We start from the raw sequence: 15,448 nt of genomic DNA on the forward strand, positions 1-15,448 counted from the left end.
GTGTGTGTGTGTGTGTGTGTGTGTGTGTGTGTGTGTGTGTGTGTGTGTAAGCATGCATTGAGTTAACATGGAAAAACTGGTTTGCTTTAGTGCAGAAAACTGGTTTAAAGTGAAAGTGAGCCAATAAGTGGTCTTCTAGTGCCCTCTGCTGGCCATTCTACTTAATAATGAAATATTTTACATGTGCTTTTGCATTCATACTTGGACACACACTAAAAATCACGTATATAACTAACTATTATAACACAATAATATTTTGTCAGTGTTCATCACCTCATTTGCACTGACACTTCACATAATTGCTAGTAATGTGGTTAATCATGCTAGAAACATTGTAAATCATAGTAAATAATACTGAAATGAGGTGTATCAAGGTAAATCATGCTAGAATCCTAATAAATCATTCTGGAACATGGTATATGATAGTAAATCATGCTAGAATCATATTATATAATTCTAGAATGTGGCAAATCGTTGTGGGAGGAGCCTATTTTACTCAAATGGCTATAACTCAAGAAGTAAATGAGATATCTTCACCAAACTCAGTACACATGTGTATGGGTTCAATTTGAGGTCACAGTAAACAATTTTATGGAGATCGGACCATAGGTGGCGCTATAACTGTTAAAAAGCTTTAAAACCATATATATCCCATGGCAAATTGCCTGTATTGGCTGTAAATGGTCTTTTCCATCTATTATGTCAGTGGTTACATGCTTGCTAAATAAATCTTAACTTTTGATGCTTTTGTGCTTAAATGCCTTAAAGGCCTTAACTGCTTGAACCCCGATAAATGCTGCTTGCAGCTTTAATTATTATTATTATTAGGGGTTCAAGCACGAAGTGCTGAAACCCTATTGTAATTGTCCTGATTTTTATTATTATTATTTTTCCGCCATAAAACGCATCGTGCAGCCCAAACCGTAAGACCTAGAGACTTGAAACTTTGCCAGATGGTAGTACTATTGCTCGCTACTCAGATACACGGACTCAGCCCAATCGGCCCATAGGTGGCGCTATAGCAATCAAAAGCGCGAAACTGCTCAGAACTCCCAGACCGTAAGGCGTAGCTTCAAGTGTCTTATATCATTGAAATCCAGAGCTCCTGAAGAAAAAAACGTATATCTCCGATTTCATTTCCGCCATGATAGATTTTTCGCCATTTTGAATTTTGTCAAAAAACTACTTTTGCAAACTAGTCCCTGGTTTTTCGCCCGATCGGAACCAAACCAGTGCAGAATTGTTCTCTGGAGTCTGAAGATCAATAATTATCGAAAAAACGTTGAAATTTCGATTCATGGTACCTAGGGGGTGCAAAATTAACGTTGTGGGAGGAGCCTATTTTACTAAAATGGCTATAACTCAAGAAGTAATTAAGTAAACTTCACCAAACTTGGTACACATGTGTAAGAGGCCACTCTGAGGTCACAGTAAAAAAAATTGCGTCAATTGGCCACATGGTGGCGCTATAAAAAAAAAAACGTATAAACACCTGACCGTTTTTCCGAATGACTTGAAATTTGGTATGCAGTGTCTTGGCCCAAGGGGCCATGTATGTGTAAAAGGATATTGGCGTATCTCGAAAAACATGGCCGCCATTGGCCAATGAGGTTTGAGCACCGTTAACGAAGTCCGATCGGAGCGAAACTCGGTGGGCATGTTCGGCTCAAGCCCCTAGAGGTCTGTAACAATTTTGAAAGAAATCGGCCACTAGTTGGCGCTAACGAGTTTTAAGGCTCTGTAATCACGTGGTGTTACACTTATTGTCACAAAATGCATATCATTTGATAGATCTCCTCATGCTGAACAACTTTGCCTCAAGAACCATTGCTGTCAATCAAACAGTTCATTAAATATTCATGAATATGTTAAAAACCTACTTTTGCGAACTAGTCCCTGGTTTTTCGCCCGATCGGAACCAGACCAGTCTAGGACAATTCTCTGGACTCTCTAGATAAATAATTATCGAAAAAAAGTTGAACTTTTGCATTTGCCTGGCTGTAACAGGGTAATTTACAAAAGGGGCGTGGCAAAATACACTAAAATGCCTATAAATCATAAATGAAAACTCAGAACTTCACAAAAATTGGTGAGCATATGTGACATAACATCATTAACAAGCATGCCAAATTTTATGGAGATCGGACCAAAGGTGGCGCTATAACTGTTAAAAAGCTTTAAAACCATATATTTCCCATGGTAAACTGCCTGTATTGGCTGTAAATGGTCTTTTCCGTCTATTATGTCAATTGTTAAATGCCTGCTAAATAAAACTTAATGTCTTTTGATGCTTGTGTGCTTAAAGGCCTTAACTGCTTGAACCCCGATAAATGCTGCTTGCAGCTTTAATTATTATTATTATTATTATTTTCCCCTAAAACGCATCGTGCAGACCAAACCGTAAGAGCTGGAACCTTGAAACTTGGCCAAATGGTAGTCCTCAATTTGGGGAGAACCTATCAAAGTATGACCCCGATTGGCCCATAGGTGGCGCTATAGCAACCAAAAGCGCGAAACTGCTCATAACTAGTAGACCGTATGACGTAGACTCAAGTGTCTTATATCATTGGAAAGCTGGACGCCTGACGAACAAAACGTATATCTCCGATTTCATTTCCGCCATGATAGATTTTCCGCCATTTTGAATTTTGTCAAAAACATACTTTTGCGAACTAGTCCTAGGTTTTTCGCCCGATCGGAACCAAACCAGTGCAGAAATGTTCTCTAGTGTCTGATTATCAAAAACTATCGAAAAAAAGTTGAAATTTCGACTCACGGACGGTAAGGGGCGCCAAAACGTACGTTGTGGGAGGGGCCTATTTTACTAAAATGGCTATAACTCCAGAAGTAAATGAGGTATCTTCACCAAACTTGGTACACATGTGTAAGAGGTCAATCTGAGGTCACAGTAAAAAAACCGCGGCAATTGGCCACATGGTGGCGCTATAACAAGAAAAAAACATAAAACAGGCTATAACCACCTGACCATTAGTCCGATTGACTTGAAAATTGGCATGCAGTGTCTTGGTCCAAGGTGCCATGTATGTGTATGAGGACATTGGCGTATCTCGAAAAAGATGGCCGCCATCGGCCAATGAAGTTTGAGCACCTATTAGACAAGGTTAACGGAGGCCGATCGGAACGAAACTCGATGGGCATGTTCGACTCAAGGCCATAGAGGTCTGTAACAATTTTGAAAGAAATCGGCCACTAGTTGGCGCTAACGAGTTTTACAGCTCTGTAATCACGTGGTGTTACAAATATCCACACAATATGCATATCATTTGATAGATCTCCTCATCCTGAACAACTTTGCCTCAAGGACCATTGCTGTCAATCAAACCGTTCATTAAATATTTGCAAACATGTTAAAAACCTACTTTTGCGAACTAGTCCTAGGTTTTTCGCACGATTGGAACCAGACCAGTCTAGGACAATTCTCTGGACGCTCTAGATCAAAAACTATCAAAAAAAAGTTGAACTTTTGCATTTGGATGGCTGTAATAGGGTCATTTATAAAATGGGCGTAGCAAAATACACTAAAAAGCCTATAAATCCTAAATGAAAACTCAGAACTTCACAAAAATTGGTGAGCATATGTGACATAACATCATTAACAAGCATGCCAAATTTTATGGAGATCGGACTATAGGTGGCGCTATAACTGTTAAAAAGCTTTAAAACCATATATTTCCTATGGTACATTGCCTGTATTGGCTGTAAATGGTCTTTTCCATCTATTATGTCAGTGGTTACATGCTTGCTAAATAAAACCTGATAACTTTTGATGTTTTTGTGCTTAAAAACCCTTAAAGGCCTTAATAGCTTGAACCCCGATAAATGCTGCTTGCAGCTTTAATTAAAATAGTTCCTGAAAGTAGACATCATGCGCTTTTCGCCAATATACGGCTTATTACGGTAATGTCATGCTTTCCGTCAACAAATGACAGCAGCGCGGGATGGAAGGATTTGAACAGAGAGATACGACGCGCGGCAGGTTTGAGTGTTTTGGATTGCATAAAATAATAAAAGAAACAAACAAATATATGGCGAAATAAGTGTTAGACAGCAGAAGAGGGGATTGGGATGATTTTTAATGAAATTTGGGAGGCGGATGGCCGTTACTCTTTCACGTATCTAAGCATGTAGTGCGTGCATGTGTGATACGACGCGCGGCAGATTAGAGTGTTTTGGATTGCATAAAAAAATAAAAGAAACAAACAAATACATGGCGACAGCAGAAGAGGGGATTGGGGTGATTTTTAATGAAATTTGGGTGGCGGATGGCTGTTACTCTTTCACGTATCTAAGCATGTAGTGCGTGCATGTGTATGTGTGCGTGCCTATGAATGCGTGCATTTGTATGTGTGCGTGTATGAAAAAAGTGTCCAAAATGAAAACTGTGCAACCCAATGTCACAAAAAAGACTTGTATATATGTAGTATAGTTCATTTTTCAACTTTAAAGTGTTAGTTTCTTTCGTTAAGGATTTTTTCAGTTTTTTTCTAAATAAAAATCAATTTCAAAAAAATAAAAAACAAGAATAAATTTATTCTCGTTTTTTTTTATTTTTGTCTATTTGAATTCTATTTACAAACTCACCACACACAATAATGGTCAATAACTGTAATTTGTTGAAAGCTTATCTTTTTCTGAAAAAGATGACACCTTGCACATGAAGATAGCACATTGTTTTAGAATTTTACAGTCACAAAATCAAATTATGTGAAAAACACTGTTTTAGCTTCAGGTTCTAAAGGGTTAAAGCACGAAAACTTTTTTTTTTTTTTTTTTTCAAGGAAAAAACTTTTACATATGTAATTTTGGTCAGTTTTAAGCGATAAAATTATTGACTACAGGGGGACTTGTAAGAAATATATAATATGGAAGAATTGACTTTTATTTTGAGACTTAAAAAGGACCCATTTCTAAAATACTGGGAGAAACTGATTGAGTACTGTAATGTAAACAATCAATGACTGTATATGTGAATATATACTTGCCCCAAAACAGAATGCATACCCCCTGTCCTACTGATTTTTTTTCCCTAATGCTGTATACATTTTCTTGAAAAAACATCAATAAAAAGAAAGTATAAAAAAGAAAGTTAAAGAAAATATTTTGCGCATCCCTAAACCATGTGAACAATCATGACAATTTTTGAGGCTTGAAGATCAGAACGTATGTGCTCGAATCATCCATACACACACCCTTATTGCATTCAAAATTAAAATATTCCATCCACATTTTTCAGTGGCTGTTTCATATTTGAGTTGGCCAGAAATATAGTTCCTCTTCCTCTCTTTCATTTCCTTTTCCCTCTCTTTAAACCTACAGGAGAGTGTTTTTTTGCCAGTTAAATGGATCCGGTCTCCAGCTCCAGATAAAGCCGTATTGTCCCTGTGCATAAATTGTAGGCAGTTTAAAGGGCAGATTGTTGTGTTGCCGTCCCTGTGCGGCCGTGTTTGCTGCCACTGCAGTTTGGCGCTGAAACGCTGACTCAACAACAAAACCATACAAATGCAAATGAAGCATTCAAAGAGAATTTCCCCATAACGAGGCTGTAATGAGGCCTGCACACGCAATTAAATTCACTGAGAGCGCATGCAGTGCCACAATAACAGATTACGGCAAAGACAATGTTGCACACACACAATATTCTCTGAGCTCCTTAAATCTCTTGTCATGTCTGTAATGGACAAAATCATAACCCTCGTTTCTCTTTAAAGTGAATAATTACAGACTGAGGCTAATTAAATTAGTCAGGCTCAGCCACACTGCTTACACGGTCAAGAGAGAGTTTAACGTTGTGTGTGTCGCCGTGCGAGTGTGTTTGCATGAGTGGTGTTTGTAAGAAGTGCAAAGGAAGAGAGAGAGATGGAGCTCTAAATTGTTTGTCTCTCGTCTAATGAAAATTCAGCAAAAGTGAATCAATAAACTGTGATTTAGGAGATCAATGTGGAAACAATACCATTCTCAAGTTGGGGTCGGGTAAGGTAACACACATCATCCATTAATCACAATTCAGCTCCAAAACAGACAACAGAAAGTTTTAAAAGCTATCTTATTTTTCCCAGATTTGCATCCTTGGCATGCCTTGCTGAAATCTGGGTAAAAGAAGCTACCTTTTAACACTTCTTGTTGTCATCTTCATGTTTCTTTTATTCCTTTTAATCCTAAAAACATGGTCTTTTTTTTTTCTGTCCTATTGACAGGATTTTCTGATTTAAGGAGTGATACAAAGAAAATCCCTTCTGTAAAAACCAAGTGTGACTCAAATATATCAACAACATGAAACAAACCTGGCTTTATCCAATTTTCATATTTCTGTTCTAGAAATGTGTGCAGATTTTATTAGATAATTCCTAATTTGCATGTTTAAACATAGCATTTCACACTACTTGTAATTCAAAGCAATTACCTGAATGTACTGTGATTAATCAAAGTAAGGTGGCATCTATTAATTAAAACTTTTAACTTGTTTACCTGTAGTGTCTTGCCTTAATTTAATTAAAAATTGACTATTTCACCCAGTATTTGCAATACGTTGTGTATTTTTATGCTGTTTATGCAACCTGTTAACTTCAAACTCATTTGGAAATTAAGGCGTGAAAGAGGAGAGAACGAAACCTCCAAAAAAAACTTGTCAGGATTACATCTGTCACAGTTGTGTTTCTGTCCGAGTCTTGTTTTCATTAGTCACGTCTTCCTTTGTTCTGTTTTCCCGCCACTCCTTTGTTTCCACGGTAACCCTCATTAGTTAATCTGTTACCTCGTTAGTCTTGTCAGCTGTGTCTCGTTTCCCTGAGCTGTTTCCCCATGTGTTTAAGTCCTTGTGTTACCTTGTTGATTGTTCAATCTCTGTCTTATTAAGAGTGTGTGAACCTTCTGCCTGTCTGTACATGTATGAATTATATTGTTAGTAAAAGTTTGCATTGGAACTTTTGATTCTCCTTGGTCTTCTTCTGCCTGCACCACACCATGACAATATCATACGACATATAACAGACCACCAATAATGTCTAGCCACACATGCTAAAATTAAATGAATAAATAAATTAAGTTTGGCTCAACAAAACATAATGCAACAGTTTGCATCAGTCTTTTTGAGTTATGAACACTTCTAATGAAATTCGACCAACAAACTACACTGAGTTAGAAGAACTCAATAAATTATCATTTCTAAGTTGACTACTCAAAAATATTAAGTTGTTCCAATCAATTGAGTTGTGGCCCTGGAACCAAATAATATAATCTATGTCAGTTAAAATCAACAGCTAGCTTAGCACAAATGTGATTTTTAGCATGTAAACTTAATGAACAAGAAAGATATCACTGACCATAAACTCAATGTAGTGTATATCTTCATGTACCTACACGCTTCCTAACCACGAGCAAATGGTAACCACAAAACTCTTTTAAATGTCAAACATAACAGCATTAAACAAGAGCATAGAGGTATTTCCCTTCACTAAACACAAACAATAACACTTAGGGTGCTTCTCAATATCCCTCCTCGTCTCCTCGCTCCTCCGTCCTCCATCCTATGACCTGGAAACCGATCGAGCTCAGCCACCTTGAAGGACATCTCAATCCTCTAATTGCACCGCGAGGAGGCGAGGATCGAGGAGTGAGGAGCTTCCAGAGGAGTCATGAGCGAGGATACACAGGTGTATCCTATGCGGAAGTGTTTTATCGACTAAAAGTGAGACGCATGTATAAATTCTCCTCCGCCTTCACATCGGTCACAATCATTTTAATTTATACTTTACCTTTGCAGTTTATATAAACCACACATCTCACATATTTCAACAGGGTATCTTGCGGTATTATTTATTATGAATTTCTTAAATAACCAAACTAATACAACATAAGGGCAGATCCTTTGAGCGCTGCTGATGACGCTGTGAAGTGACGCTCGAGTGATCAAGTATTCCAATGTATAAAAAAGCTTTCATTCGACTCCTCCGTCCTCCTTTTCTTTCCTTGCGTCCTTCCCTCGTATCCTACAGGGGTGGAGCTGAGACGCCAGGAAAGGAAGCGAGGATGCACAAATAAGAATTGAGAAGCACCCCACATTTCAACATTTACCCTCCTGTTAACTCCTGTTTACTCCTGTCTTGTGCAAAGGGAATTACAATTATTTTTTTAAATTACACACAATATTACGTTGATGTAATGATTAGCACTGACAACTGAAATTATCAAAAAAGATTTTGCAAGGTTAAGTTAAATCAATACATTTATAAATCAAATAAATCAAAAACTTTAGTATTAAAGTTGTGGTAATGGGTCCCCTGAATTTCTTTTTAGAGAACAGTGGTATCTTAAAACTGGTTTCTTCAGCTTAAATCGCAATAAAACTTGCATTTGTCAGGCTGGTCCAGCTCATTTCAGAGTACAAAAAGAGACAGTGGCTCAGTCAAAAATGCAATCAAGCTCTTTTAGCTGAATTTCTATTGCCGCCTTGTATTTTTTCCCTTTCATGGCTCTACGAGCAGGGTGTCTCGCTGCACAAGTGGCTGTCAGTCATTTATCAGGGTGCGTAAGAAGGTAACTTATATCAGTAGACAGCGAGACAGCTCACTAGGTTTTGGAGCGGAGCTATTTACCGAGATTAGTGAGGTGAGCGTCTCAGAAGAGGTTTGCTAGTGAGAGGTGCAGGATTAGTTACAGAAATGATGGTTTGTAGCAGTTCTTGAAGTCATTCTTGAGTCATTCACACAGGATAAAAATTGTGCAGATGGTAAACACACACACGCACACACTTATTCTCTCACTTTCCATATGGTGTGGTCATGCATGCATCTGTCTGCTGGTCTCTATTGGTGTTTCTGTAAAAACAATTGATCTTGATTGGTTATTCATGGCGGTTCATCATAATCGTTAACAGGAGTGCTCAGCAGTGCGGATGCTAAATTAATATCTAACACCCTGTTTAAGAAAGTGACCTTCTATTACGGTTTTAGCACAAGCATCTGAATCCATGAAGGATTTCTTCACCTCCAGAGGTCCTTCTGGGATTTTTTTTTCTTCAGACTAATTTATCTTTTTTTTATACACATTTATTCATTTGGCAGATGCTCTTATTCAAAGCGACGTGCAGAGTATTAAAGGTTTCTTTTTTTATTCAGTATGTGTCTAACCCACGACCTTGACATATCATCTACTGAAATACCCAAATAATTTACTACACCAGCAAAAATGTGCTGTACTGGACAATTAGTTCCGAACACATTTTTTTTCACCGGAAAAGTGGCATTCCGAAAATGCTTAAATATCGTACACTGGAATATGTATTCAGCAAGGACACATTCAATTGATCAATAGTGACAATAAAGACATTTATAATGTTGCAAAAGATTTCTATTTCAAATTAAGGGAGTTCATTTGAACTTTCTATGCATCAAAAAATGTTTCATGGGTTTCAGTTTCACATTTTTTGTCATGTTTTTTTCATGGAGCAATGATGCTGAAAATTCTGCTTTGATCACTGAAATAAATAACATTTTACAACATAGTCAAATATAAAACTTCTTATTTTAAATTGTAATAATATCTCACAATATTAACATATTTACTGTATTTTTGATCAAATAAATGGGTTTCACTTTATTTTGATGGTCCCTTTAACACATTCTGTTGTCTAGAAGTAACATTGCACATACATGTCTACTAACTCTCATTAGAGTATTAGTAGAGTATTAGTAGACTGGTAGGGTTAGGGTTAGAATAAGTTGACATGTAGTTGCAAAGTTACTTATATAGTCAGTAGAGTATCTGTTGGAGGACCATCACAATAAAGAATTATCAGATATTAAGCAGAGAGTACACTAATACTCTAATGAGAGTTAGTTGACATGTAGTTGCAAAGTTACTTATAGTCAACAGAATGTTCAAAAGGGACCATCAAAATAAAGTGTTACCAATAAATGCAGCCTTGGTGAGCAAAAGAGACTGTATTGCTGTATTGAGACAGGTTGTTTAAATGATATTAGTACTGTACAGTCATTCTAGTGAAACAGATATAGTAAATATGTGACTCATTAGAGAAATGATTTCCTGCACAAATTGCACACTGTGTGTGTTCGTGAGGCCATCCTTAAAAATATTCTTGTTTGCCGTAACCCGACCGACCCTGTCAATTTAGTACCGACCCAATTATTTATTTATTTTCCCTTTTAGTCCGACCGACTTGCCGGTTGTAACCTTGAGTTAAGACCGACCGATTTTTTTTTTTTTTTTTTTACTCTTCAAACAACTAATACAAATGCAATAAAATTATATTAGTTATTAAGTATTGTGAATATAAATTGCCTAGACTTACATACAAACATAAGCTACGTTCTTTCCTTTAAATAAAAACCCGTGGCGCGTCATCTATGATTATGTGAAAACGCATGAAGTGGCCTGGTTGTAAACCCCTAGACATTGGTGAAAAACTAATGCAAGTTACTGTTACATGTTAATGCAATTAACTGTCATTTTGTAAATTCTAAAGTCAATTTAATTTATTTGTTTCCCCCTGAAAATCCACTTTAGTTGATATCTAGTGGCTTCTTTCTTGATTCTCATTCAAGAGAATCCCCCCCCCATTGGAATTAATGCAATAAACATGTTTTTTGACAAAGATTTCAAATTGTTTGTGGTCTATAGCCTATAACCTGCATCAGAATGAGGTTTGCAATGGTGCGCCCGAAGGCATACCTATATAATCACCATGACAATTTTTTTTTTTTCATTGAATCTTGAAAAAAAAAAAAATAGACCTACCTACCGACCCTTTTTTTCTTTTCTTTTTTGCTGTTACTGCAAACCAAAATAATTTTAAGGATGGCCTGACGGCATCACCAGCACAGTCTCAGATGGAAACTCTCTACAGATGTTCATCTGTGAATCCTAAAGATGCCTATATTTCATTACTTCAAACATGCAGATATCCTGTTATATACCTTGTTGTACAATTTGGATATCGTGGTTGCAGCTACTAGGGTTCTGCGTCGTTCAAACTCATGACCTACGCACCTACTGACGCTTGACAGAATACATTAAAATGAGGTGAAAACAATGTCAATTATCGCTACATGTAGAAAAAACGTTTTCTTTATGAGAGTACACCAGCCGTTTTCAATATATTCAGAATCTGACCACTAAAATGACTAAAAAAACTAATTGTTCTGCTCATTTGAGCTCTTTGATTTCCCTGATGATTCAGGAAAATCTTTCTAAAACAAATGTGTTAGATTTGCATAATTTCTGTATTTGTGCGCGTGTTTACTTTGCTATAATTTGAGGGAAAATTTGTCTCTAGCCTCCAGAAAAGAGCTAAATCTGATAAAACCTTCTTGTGGGACAATTGCAAAAACTAAAAATGAAAAAAATTATATATTTTTTATAATTCAAAAATGCAACAAGTTTTATTAATTATAATTAGCTTTATAAAAAATCAAGTCTATGATACGTCTTCATTCAGCTGTGTGTGTGTGTGTGTGTGTGTGTGTGTGTTTCTGGCTCTCTGTATTGATTAATGTCTGGAACAGAGATGAGGATCGATACAGTGAAATGGAAATTCCAGCACTGGATTGGAGGGTTTTTTTTATGATTAATCTGGGTGTAGAGATACCACAGGTAAAAAAAAAAAAAAGAAAAAAAGAAAAAAAAGAATAAGAAAGTAGAGTAAGGAGAGAGAGATAGAGGCGAGTCTCCAGGGTCAGGTGGATAAAAGCAACAGAGAAAATGGTTATGAAGAAGAAACACGAACAAGTGTCTGCTGAATGTTCTTACCTTGGTCTTGTGCTTTGTTGGGGTTCCAGGTTCTGAAGTAATCGTCCTACAGAGACACACAATGACAGCATTTAAAATCCTCAGACAGACACAAGTCAAGCTTTAATATTAGCAGAGCCGATCCTGACCTCCCTGGGGCCCTAAGCAAAATTCTGTTAAGGGGCCGTCCTCCCTGACCCGTGAGCCATGTAAACCATTTGCCATTTCCACACAGTCACACCTGACACCCCAGTGCTCCCACTACAGTCCTCCCTCCTTTAACTAGTATGAAAATGTAATCCCTGATATCAGAAATAGACATTGTTACTAGAAAAAGTACATTATTAATATCAAGACATTGACATTTTAAATAGTACACATTTAATTATTTATATAAAAAATGCATCCCATGAATGAATAAAAGCTAAAATGGCTCTCCATAGCATGTCACTGTGTTTTAAATGATAAAAGCAAAACTTGATGGTTATTATTTACTGTCTATAAATCAATAGTTAATGTCAATACATTGCTTTCTATCTTGCTTTATTGCAGAGTTGTAACTAAACTGACTTGGAGACTAGATAATTATTGTCTTGTTTTAAAAGTATGTGCGTCTATAATGAGGAGTGTAATCACGCCCGTATTGTACTGGTCCCCATTGATGTTTCTGCTGGAAAGAGTGCGTTACATTTCGTGCACGCGCATATGAACGCATGTTAACGTGCGACACGGTTATCTTTTCCGAGCTGCAGTTTATAAACAAACACCGTTGCCCTTTGTCGTTTATCAAACATAATAAATAGTTGTATTTCACTCTTCCTTTTTTGTGTCAGGCACAAAGTCACAGAACAGCTCTGGAAGTGGCCGGCATTAGCAAGCAAGACACAGACAGACCAAAAGATGCACTGGCCAGCGGGGTTAGACAGACAGACTAGAGAGAGATGCGCATCAACTTAACTTTACTGTTCTTTGCTGACATCAAACTTGGAGAGGAGAGAACACAAGTCTGCCTGACTGCTGTTCCCGCAATTCATTTTCATGGTGTTTTTTTTCTCTCTTTTTGTGACCAGAAGGATAGTTCCGCTTAATTTTTTCATCGATGTTGTAAACTTTTATAGACACGCTTTGACACGAGGGGGAGGCAGGGCCTTGAGTAATTTGCGGGGCCCTACGCATCTTGCAACATGCGCATAGGGCTGATCGGCATGACCTTCAGAAAGAAGAAAATAGCTTTATGATTTAAAGGACAGTGTGAAATAAGAGAGATGATGACTTATAAAAACACGACTGGTCTGAAACTCAGACAAGTGTCCAGACAGATTTTTTTGCTGATGTTTTTAATGAAAAGCTGTATAGTAAATGGACTGTCTGTGGAGGCCTTCAGTTCAACTGCTTGGGCCAAACCCAGGCTTGATTCTCTTTTCATATGGTATTTTTTGGCTCTGAAGTGCAAGTCAGTGGCGGCTGGTTCTTTTCAGGAGCTGGGAAGCACAGATTAAATTGAGCAATGGTTAAATGAACACCCAGATCTATTTGATTATTTTGGTGTTTGCAATGTTGCTTCCAAAAGCTTCTCAAACAACCTCTAAACAGTGAAATTACTTTACCAGGAACTACAGTTTTACAATAGATACAAAGCTGCAAAAGAATGATAAACTAAATGCATTTATCTGTATCTTGAGCATGTTGTACTCGCCCAGACTCTTTATACATGAGGGTGCCGCACTGATATTCCTATGCTGATAATGCAGTTAAACTAAGCATTTTTCTCCCAAGGTTTTTTTTCTCCATTTCTGTCACCAATGTCGCATCTGGCTTGCTTAGTTGGGGACAATATGGGCGGACTGGCCATCTGGAGCACTGGGAGATTTTGCGGTGGGCCACTGGACAATGTAGGCCGGCCCGTTGCTTTGAAAAACATGAAGAATGAATAATAGTAGGCATTTACGTATTCCGTCGGCCAAGGTGAATGCTCGCGCGGCCAACATGACTTTAAATGAGTAATCTATTTAGCTTGCTCTGGCTCATTGCAACAGTCTAATGTCAAAATGTTTGAGATGGCCAATCAAATCAAAGAAGGATGGGTTTACTGTTCACAAAAGCCGAGGCCAAGCAGAGATTCAGCACGGCCCTTTTTAACGCGAATGCGAGGTAGGATGCAAGGAGCTGAACATGATAAGGCTATATACAGCAATATTTGTCAACCGTTCAAAATAAAAATGGTAAATAGGGTGGCCATCTGTCCGGTTTCAGGTCGGACAGTCCGATTTTAAAATGCCATGTCCGTCAACCGGCAAAACCTTGAGCTGGATGCTCATTTGTCCTCCTTTTAAGATCATCACTATTGTATACTTTATCCAATGGTATGTAATTAATAAAAAAATAGTTAATAAATTAAAACATAGGCTAAGTTTAAGCTAATATTACATGACGTACATTTTAGACACAATATTGTCAATATTGAGTGTTTTGCTCCAGACAGAGTCTCAGCAGAATGCGTGATCAACAGCGTCTGAGTCGATCATTTAATGACCCATTCATAAAGATAGTCACTAGCTTCGTTTCTGAACGAATCAGCCATTTTGAACAAATCGGCTGAATTATTAATGAATTAATCAATGACTCACTTATTAAGAAAGTGACTTGTTGTCACCTACTGGCAGTTTTAGTTTAATATTTAAAGTATCATTTAATTTATTTTCTAAAATTTCATATTTCTATATTCAATAGCTTATATTTATATTTAAATATAAATGCCACTTAAGGTGCAGCATCTGTGCCACTTCTGCAGTGCAAAGATGGATTTTGTCTGATTTCATTTGATTGGTAACAGCCCTATAATGTCTTATTATTCTGATTGCATTTATTTTTTTATTCATTTATTTATTTTAATAATCATAAAATAATTTATTTCAATCAAAAATTGTAAATATCATTTATATTTCTTTTTTGTTATATTTTTTAATTGGTAAGTGGTGTTAAAAATTGCTCTGCACAAAATGAGTCATTGTGTTATGTTTGGTGTGTTGCGGACTGGGTGGGCCACTTTTTAAACCCAGTCCAGTCTTGTTTAATATTCTGAAATATTATTGATTTAACTGTACTGACACTATTGGACGAAAACTGAAATGAGCTGGACGCTGACATCACTGTTTTCTCTAGAGCTGCTTTATAGCTGAATTGAACTCATTTCATACTTGACAACCTTTACACAGTTATTGAACTGAATGAACACTGAACTGACCTCAGCTGATCAATGAGCTGTTTTAGAGTAGAACTGAACTCTGTTTGCATCATTGAATCCTTATTTTCCTGTAAAGCTGCTTTGAAACAATCTGTTTTGAATAAAGCGCTATAGAAACAAAGGTAACTTGAAGCATTTTTCTGCTAGTCTTCTCTTAAACATTTGGGAATATGACACATCTAAGACATACATCAGCAAACATAATTTCATAAAGTCAAACAAAATTTTATTGAATCCACACATAGAAAAGTACATGCATTTGCTAAACACTGACTGCAAGAAATGTTCATCTCTCCGACAGACTGCAGGCGAATCTCACACAAACATTAGCGATGGCTGCTGCAATATTTATTTTGTTTTTGTATTACAGTGTGCAAAAAAAAAAAAGTTTTAATACAAATACTACAATATAAACGTTATAGCTTGTTTGTATTATGCTAT

General features: G+C 37.0%; 1 protein-coding gene across 1 annotated transcript in view; it reads right to left on the reverse strand.

The window, feature by feature from the left end:
• Positions 1-15,448, reverse strand: part of spock1 (SPARC (osteonectin), cwcv and kazal like domains proteoglycan 1) — a 242,627-nt gene that overhangs the window by 96,989 nt on the left and 130,190 nt on the right. The window contains exon 3 of the mRNA XM_084133115.1: positions 11,785-11,830. Coding sequence (XP_083989241.1) covers positions 11,785-11,830 — 46 coding nt within the window. The remainder of the gene's footprint in view (positions 1-11,784; positions 11,831-15,448) is intronic.

The sequence above is a fragment of the Abramis brama genome (genome assembly GCF_963993115.1).
Source record: "Abramis brama genome assembly, chromosome: 13".
NCBI classification, from domain to species: domain Eukaryota; kingdom Metazoa; phylum Chordata; class Actinopteri; order Cypriniformes; family Leuciscidae; genus Abramis; species Abramis brama.